Here is an 8,917-nt window from a genome sequence, read left to right as displayed (position 1 = left end):
CACAGACAAACTGCATGATATGCTATTCAATGTTTATTGAATTCCATGTATTTGCAATGGATGTTCCTAAAACAACACATTTAACATCATCATCATCATGCTGCTGCTGCTGCTGCTAATGATAGTCACTTTGATAGTCACCTGTCCTTTCTGAAAGCCATAAAGATAACATTAGTCATTTAGATAAATTGTGTCCTCAATTACCATGGGATTACTGAAACTACCATGAATTTAAGAAAATGGTAGAAAATAATCTAATCTGAATTTTGAAGCATTCCTTTAGATCCCCTCCCTCTAAATATATCAATAAACTTTAGAAAATGATGCTCCTAACTACCATACAAGTTTAAGATAATATTGGTTTTAAAGAATTCAAAGCTATAAATAAACAGCAACAGGCTCTTTAACCAAGGCACTGTTAGCCTAACATGTAAACTAGTTGTTCACACTAATCCTAATATTATCACTCTATTAGCAAATTCTATTTTATTTTTTAAAACATATTGATGTAAATACATACACATATCGATTTGTTGTATAAATATTGCAAATCAAAACCTTTATTCACTAATAATTACCAAGAATCGTAGTTCTATCTCCTGTTATCAATGCATTCACATTGCCCGCCATGAACTTCCGGGGAACGATCCTCGTCTGCATGAACCACGTGACGATAACCGTTTTTGGACTTCCGCTGTCGTAACCCTTCTATCTATATGGCGCTGGTCCTACGTTGTGGACCAACGTAGTTATTACACGTTTTTTTGTGAGACTGGGTTGGGACCGCTGAAGTCATTCCCATCATGCAATGTGAGAGCAGCGCACTGAACGAGCTGCAGACCACTTCAGAGTTTCAAAACAATGAAATTCAGAATTCAGCAGAAGTGATTAATGAAGTACACCAAAGACAAGAGAAAGTTGAAAGTCATCTTTTATTGCACGATAAAAGATCACAATTACCATGTTTTGACTCATGAGATTGGTCCACATGGGAATACAGAGAGCTATAGTTACAAATAAGAAAATAAAAGAAAGAAACTAGATAAAAACCCCACCGTACAACTTACTCAGTAACGGCCTGACTCCAGGAGCAGCCAGTATTTGTCTTTTCTTCCGTTTTAAGAACAACATCCGTGTGGATTGCATTGCACTTGGTTCCATGACGTGAGTACAGGAGCTGTGAAAAGTCAAATTTTTCAACTCGTCCTTTGTTTGTTACATTGAGCTGGGTGGCTTCACAGACATGAGTTGGGAGGTGGAGGTAAAGTTCTCATTCATTTGCCTTTCTGATCAACTGTCTGAACCTGCACATTTATACTTCTGGCTTTCATTCACAAAGATCTGTTTTTTAAGTGTTTGGTTCTTTTGAGCATGCCTCAGAAAAATAATCTGTCCTAAAAGGATGGATGCAAAAAAAGAGTCATAGTAGTTTGATTTGATTTCATTTTTATGAACCTATTAATTTATTTAGGCAGCCCCTTTGTCACGCTTTTATTTATTTCTTTAGAGGGATTTACAGTTTAGTGTAGTCTAAAACTACAACATGAGTGGGATAAATCCAGAAGCTGTGACTGTTATGTTTTCACTTCTGCTTTTAAGAAAGTTGTTTAGTATCTGTGAAACCAGCCTGTAATGAATAAGACCGAACATAAAGGACTTTCTTTTTTTTTTGTTGAGCTTTATGGAGTGTGTTTGGATTCCCCCCTCACATGACCTGGCTACATTCACATTATTCTTTTCATGATCATGTCATTTGCAAATGAATGTTTGGGTCCCAGTTGAGCAACAGCCAAAGACGACATGGTCATGAAATATTTCCCCAGGATCCTCATTTTTAAAGGACACACTTTTTAGATCTGATGAAAAGGAAATGAAACACATCAGGCCACGCAACCCAGCATCTGTCCTCTCATTTCGTTTGTATGGATGTTGTAAATATGTTTTACCAAATTGACGACTCTGAAACTAAAACTACATGATTAACAATCCAGTTTTATTTTTATTTTTAATACAGCGTAAATAAAAAGGATTTTTTCTTTTATCTAAGCTTGCTTTCTTGTTCAGGTATAGTTTCTGAAGCTGATGGTTCAGTCATTTGTTCTTGAAATGCAGTCACGTGGTCATTTTATAATTTTGGACCAACGGATTATTATTTCGCTTAGTTCCGCGATTTTGATATTAGGTATTTTTACGGAGTCATTGCATTTAAAAGCAGGTGGCCAGGGCTACAAAGCAAAGCAGAGGAATTTTCCATGTGAACCAAAAGTTTTTTTTAAAGGGGACGTTCAAGAGAAACAAAACCAGCCATTATTCAGTCATGAGACAACAATGTAAAGACAGTAACTATACAATAAATACATTACTCATGATAAGAGATAAAAAACATTTTGAGGTTCTGAAGGAGTAAAAGGATTTCAATGAAAAGATAGAACACTGTTAAAGAAGGCATGGTGTGACATGAACAGACAATACAGAGCCATCTATCGACCTCCACCTGCTGTCACATACCTTTGCTTCAGGTTTTCACACGAGGACATGTGAGTAACAGGAAATGATGTGCATACATGGGCTGCGGCTTTTAAAGTTAAGATACTTTAGGTGTCATAAGTAACCAATTGTTTCCTCTTCTGATGCTTTTTCCCAAAGAATCTGGACAAACACAGAACAATCAAAAACTGGATATGTACTGTGTGTGCAATACCATCCTAGACATGCTGGATGCCAAACAGAAGGCCTCGTGCAGTGAGAGAACGCTATGGGATTAAATAGCCTTCGTTAAAGGGAAATTACAGAATGTTGTTGTTACCAATCAACTGGTAATAATATTGTTCACCAGAGGGGGAGAACTAACTCTGTACAGTTTTTGAAATTTCAAGAGAACAATGTCACAGGTTGCGCTCAAAAAGTATTCTTGTATTAGATTACTGTTCGAAAAGATCCGGAACAATCTACAGTACAGTAAGTAGCAGCCATGGTTATAGCTGGTAGAATAGAGTGGTGTGGTGATGATGGATTTTAGTACGTGACACGGAAGTTAGCATCCCAATAGGGCTCCCTCTACAAAAAGCAATGGGATTTTTCCATTTCCAAAAAGAGCTTTCTTGCCAACGCACGTTTATTATATTGAAGCTGTTTTTTTCAACAGGATTGTTTCCACAGATCAACACCAATTTGTGTTTTTTGAAGCGTAAATGAAATCTGCAGAAATAAAAAGCTAACGTAAGACGATAAACAAACTACACCAAGGTCTGTACATCACCACTGCTAAGCTAAAGGCGGCTAATCTTCGGTGTGATGACGTTTTGTCGTTTATTTAGTGTCTTGTTAGCAACCGCCATTCTAATGACACATCGAAGCTTGGGACATTCAGGAGTGGAGTGTTTACTCACGTATTTTATGTTGTTGAACAAAACGTTTTCAAGCATCTTGCCAAAATCACGTCCACAAAATTATTGATTTTGAGACAAATAAACCCGGGTTTTAAGGACTCATTACTACACCACTCTATTATCTACATTTTGAGGTAACGGGCTTCGGACCGTACTTTACAAAAGAAAAGGAGATAATGGCCTCCCACAATTCCTTGACGCACATCCATAGCATCCCTGATAGCATAGCCTAGTGTTAGTGCGGTCCGATTTTTTATGCACCATGATTATCTTATGAATAAATGTTTTCACATTCCACAATTCCCGTTTAACGAACAGCATGGTATCATCTGCAAATGAAATCCAAGAAAGAGTTCTCATTTTCCCGAGGATGATAAAGTGTAGACCACAAAAAGAGAAACTATTTAGAGTAATTTTAGAGGCACTGCTAAGAAAACAGACACATTTAGTTAACTCTCCATTTGTGCTTTGAGGGAGGACTGATTGATTTTTGGGAATTAACGTAGTGATTTGGACAGTGGTAGCATTGCATTACTGTTGGATTTTGAAGATAATGCACAACACCAAAGGCCGTGTACGCATACAAGCGAAGGACAAACTGAAGACAACACAATAACATGTCCCTATATGGAGATGTAACGGAACATCAATACAAAAAATACTAGCTAAATAAGGCAGTTTACTTTGAATAATACATAATGAAATTAAGAGAAAAAAGAATGTCATATTTGGTGAAAGTTTGGCGAAGCAAAAAGAAAAATATAATAAATTATATGTAGCCACAAACATGTGACAAGGCAACAACTATGTTTTTTTTTTTGACAACAAATGTGACCTGTAAGTAGAAACACGACGACAGGTGTGCGCATGCATGCACACAGACTCACACTCTCTCACACACACTCTCACACACGTAAAAGAAATACAAGACAGTACAGGTTAACATTCACGTAAAGACATTGTGCAAAAATAATGTTTTCATGTATGAAAACAAAACAAAGTGAAGTCCAACATCATAAAACGGAAATATTTGACATATAACCCCCAAAATGCAGACCCTGTTCTGAAAAGATTGAATAAAACAAGTGACTTGCATCTATGTAATGTACAGTCTGTTTGATACCCAAAACACTAGGACTAACCTCAATGCAAAACTCCCACTTGCATCTGTCAAGTATTCTTTTTCCCAAATGGAGGAACAAAAGCAAAGGTGAAAAAATAAATGGTGCACTTAAAGAAAGAAAATAAAATCCTGCAATATACAGCGAGAGATTTACATATTCAGAAACTCTTATGATGAACTGCTATTGAAACTAATCCGAGGAAAAGAAACGAGACGAAGAGGCTCTCAACCAGGGCGATTCACACCTCTTGTATCCTTCCTCTTCCTGTTTTATCTGTAAAACTGGATATTCCCTTTCGATGCTCAGATGGTCGACAGATCACATGTTTCTGATCACAGAATTAAGAAGTAAACAGAGGTGAGTTGCTACAGGTCATTTTTACACTATTCCTGATGAGCACACGGTCAATGATTTGGATCCACTCCATTTGTGACTATATATACTGTTAGCAGCCTCAGGGCTTAAAACAAGAAATGTCTTCATTTCTCAATCATTTGCAGTTTAGAATAAAATCTACCTCCTACCGCTCCCTAGTGGCCAGACTCCGCTCTTCACTTTGACATTTCTTTCATGTTCCTGCACACTTGATGGGCAGTTCTCTCAAAGTGACCTTGTGTCTGAGAATTAAGATAATAAAATGATCTAAAAAGAAATTAAAAAAGGAATAATCTCATGATTGTTCTCTGCTTTTATCAGTAAAAGCAGAAGTTGGAGTTCTTGTTATGAATATCTGTTGCACTTCTAGGAATCTGGATTATTACATTAGTGTGAAGAGTAAAGAACATTGAACTCTCTCTCAACCCCTTTTTCAAAAGAAGTTGTAGCAGCAACGCCATAGCATTGATAATAGCAAAAAAGAAATATGACTGACAGTATTTCAAATGGGAAGGGGGGGTTGGCTGATAATGCTATCTTACACAAAGATACAACATCCATGCCTGGGTAATATTAAACTCACTGGTTTTGTGACTTTTTTGACAATATTACAGTCACAATTAGCTAAATTTGAGTTAAACATAACAGAAACAAATGTTTTTTTTTATAATTAGGCAGCTTTCCCAAATGTCATTTTGTTCTTTGGGTCACTTGCGATAATTGAAAATATTCAAAAGGGCTATACTCTGAAAAGGTTTTGGGCCACACTTTGTTTTTTAGGTAGATTAGTTCTTGCATAAAGGGGTTTATCAGAGTGTTCCTTTAGTATTGAAAAGAAAAGGTGTTTTAGTGTCACATGTGTCTGGGAATGCTGGTTGAGACTCTTCAGTGTCACAAAGACACACTTCCAGGTTCATCTAGTCTTTGAACATTGCACAGATATAATCCCCCAAAATGTATTAAGTGGACTGTGGCAGAAGTGAAAATAACAAGACAGGGTCAGGTTTGGACCTTAAACAAAAAGATACACAAGTGCTTCTCTTAATTCCCAAACTGTGGTGAGAGATTCTTACACTTTACAGAGCCACCTCCGCGCAAACACACCAAACTAAACTCTGCGTCACACCACCTTCTACTTATAACCGGATCATTACTGCCAAAGCTGCTCCTTGGTTACCACATCTTGCCTGCAGTGTGTGTGTGGGTGTGTGTTGAGAAATGTCCTGACGAGTCTCGATGCAGAATGAAGGGGAAGAATACACAGAGGTTTCTTACACAGTTCTTTTTTGTATACAAGGAGGGAGTGGAGAGGGTGGGTGGGGTCTTGGTATATAAACATAACCAAGTTGGATATAATCATCATCATTAGTCATCATCATAATAAAAGTCTTTACATGGACATTGACTGACAGACACGGCACAAACTTTACACTGTTGCTCAGTCGCTGGGCATGGAGGAGACAGTTTCTCCCCCTCTACGCCTCCTCCCCCTGTCTCTGCTCCTCAGGGTCCCGCTGCTCCTCCTCCTCCGCTGCCTCTCCTGCTGTGTCCTCCGATCTCTCCTCCTTCCCCTCTGCTGCTGCTCCCTCGGGGGGGTTATGGGAGTCCGGTTCCTGGGGCTGTTCAGTGGGGTCTGGATCCGAGGTAGAGGGGATGGATGGAGAAGAGGAGGAGGCTGGGGGGGAGGAGACGTTAGCCTTAACTGTACTTTCTGTCTCCTCTACCTTCGCTGCCTTCTCCCTCTCCTCCTCCCTCTCCCCCTCCTCCCTCCCCCTCTTCCTCCTCCTCTTGGGGCTGCCGGGGGAGCCGTCCCCCGCTCCGGGGGGCATGGCGGGCAGCGCCATGATGCCCCCATGGGGGAGGAACATGTGCGGGTAAAGCAGGCCGTGGGACATGCCGGGGATCAGGAAGGGGTTGAAGGTGAGATGGCTGCCCCCCCCCAGGTGGGCAGCTCCGATGTGGGCCCTGCTGGTGGAAGTGATGATGGCCGCCGTCTCCCCCAGCCCTGCTCTCTTGTTGGCTGCTTCTCTCTCCTCCTGGCTCCTCTCCTTCTCTCCCCCTGAGCTGGAGGGGCCGCTGCTCTCTCTGTCGGCAGGCGTGGTCGATGAGGGGCTGGTCGCCTCCGATGTAGACGGTGCGGTTGTCGTGGTGACCTTTGCGGCGGACAGCGAGGAGGAAGAGGAGGAGCTGGGGTGAGGGGTGCGCGCCATCATCGCGCCGACACTGAACAAGGCGTGTTGAGGGATCCCAGCCCCATGGGGGTGAGGGATGCCGTGGAGCATCATGGGTAACATACTCAACCCATTCTTGGCGTCTTCTGCCGACCCCCCGGCCCCCCCAGCCTGCACCGCTGCAGAGAAGCCGTGAGGGAATCCAGCAGCCATGATGCCCGAGATGGGGATCCCTGAGATCCCCCCCCGGAGGTTCTGCATGGCCACCATGGAGTCCATGCTGCCAATCAACCCTCCATTCATGTAGAGAGGGGGGCCGAGAGCAGAGGAGGCGGAGTCAGAGACGGAGAGGAGGGGTTTGGGCATCTCGCTGCGAGGCCGTCGCCCTCGACGCCGAGAGCCCAAGTCTCTGTTGACTGGCTCTGTGAGGATCCGAGAGAACTGACCCTCAGGGAGGAAACCCTGCAGGGGGGGGGGTCATGGAGGAAGAAGATAACAGTGACTGTGTGACAGGAGAATGAATCCATACTGTGAAGGCCCCTGTCTTACTGCTGAACTGTGCTCTGGCTTATCACTATTTTTCCTTTGTCTCTGAAGGCAACACCAACTGTTCCCCCTGATCTCCCTTCTGAGAGCCGCTACCTGTTTCTCTTTGGTTCGTGCAAAAAAACACCATACACTACAGAAAGCTCACATCTACATTACTGATGTTTCTGACTCACACCTCATATTTGCAGATATTTATTAATTTGCTTATGTAATTAAAATAAATAATTTGATTCTCAACATCCCTCGTGTCCTTTCCTGTTTTTAAAGGCCAGGTTAAAGTGAACCTATCATGCTATATTGGAAACATATATTGTAGGGCCATACCTATACAAAACATGTCTGTGAAGTTTTTTTTTCAAAATACCAAACAGATCACCCAGGGTTTTATTTTCTGACGCTGCGTGAGTTCCCCGACGCACAGAGGATACATATTTATGTATAAAAGACATCACAAAGTGCATTTTGCATGATAGGTCCCCTTTAAGAGAGCATAATAAATCAATACTGAAAGCTTTTATATTTGCTGCTGCCTTTTATTAAATCAAATAACTATTCATATCTCACACTACACTGTTTGTATTATACTTAAATGTTATACCTTTGCTTTTAATAAATGTATTTAAATGTATTTCATAATGTAAATTCATTAAATAGAGATTAGGAATCCAAAGTAACATTAAACCACAACAACAATAGTAGTAAAAATGGGAAAACCACAAAGGGTACAAATGTAAAAAATCAATAGATTTTGCTGCAGGAATGTTTATGACTGACAACACGGTGTATTCTACTCACAGAGTGTTTGACCACGTCAGCCCAGTCTGGAGCTACATAGTACTCTGAGTTGGCATCCAGCCACCTGGACAGCTCCTTTATGGCCGGAGCCATAGCACCACCCAGCTGCAAGGCAAGAAAACACAGGCCGTATTAGAACAAGAACACTAATAATATTCAAGATTTTCCTGCATTCCCAAATGTATGGAACACTGGATCGTTTCTCAAATGACTCAGTATAGACGTTATTTATCATAAAGTAGACATAGTTTATCATCCCACAAGGGGAAATTCGGTTTTCGCTCGGTTTTGTTATAAACATTTTTACAGTTGAAATACACACATGCACATTTTTAAAGCAAAATGGCTGGACTTAAACCAGTGACCAACATGACAAATATAGTATTTATTCATGCAGTCAGAAATATTGCCACTGTGTGTGTGTGTGTGTGTGTGTGTGTGTGTGTGTGTGTGTGTGTGTGTGTGTGTGTGTGTGTGTGTGTGTGTGTGTGTGTGTGTGTGTGTGTGTGTGGGT

At 41.1% G+C, this 8,917-nt stretch overlaps 1 protein-coding gene across 1 annotated transcript; it reads right to left on the bottom strand.

Annotated features, from left to right (window-relative positions):
* Nucleotides 1-913: 913 nt before the first annotated feature.
* On the bottom strand, nt 914-8,506 carry LOC104959760 (chromodomain-helicase-DNA-binding protein 7-like). Its single transcript, XM_010787654.1, has 2 exons — nt 8,404-8,506; nt 914-7,521 (listed from the first exon to the last, which is right to left on the bottom strand). Exons 1-2 carry the CDS (start codon nt 8,494-8,496, stop codon nt 6,364-6,366), a joined length of 1,251 nt encoding a protein of 416 aa, XP_010785956.1. The 5' UTR covers nt 8,497-8,506; the 3' UTR covers nt 914-6,363.
* Nucleotides 8,507-8,917: the final 411 nt, after the last annotated feature.

This window comes from Notothenia coriiceps, unplaced genomic scaffold, assembly GCF_000735185.1.
Source record: "Notothenia coriiceps isolate Sejong01 unplaced genomic scaffold, NC01 NC01_scaffold00031006, whole genome shotgun sequence".
In the NCBI taxonomy this organism is placed as follows: Eukaryota; Metazoa; Chordata; class Actinopteri; order Perciformes; family Nototheniidae; genus Notothenia; species Notothenia coriiceps.
Note: the sequence above shows the minus strand (reverse complement) of the source record. Positions and strands in the feature narration are given on the sequence as shown.

Coding starts and splice junctions, on each gene's coding strand:
- LOC104959760 (XM_010787654.1), bottom strand. CDS start 8,496: ATGGCTCCGGCCATAAAGGAGCTGTCCAGGTGGCTGGATGCCAACTCA. Junction 7,522..8,403: donor CTGACGTGGTCAAACACTCT/GTGAGTAGAATA, acceptor CCCCCCCTGCAG/GGTTTCCTCCCTGAGGGTCA.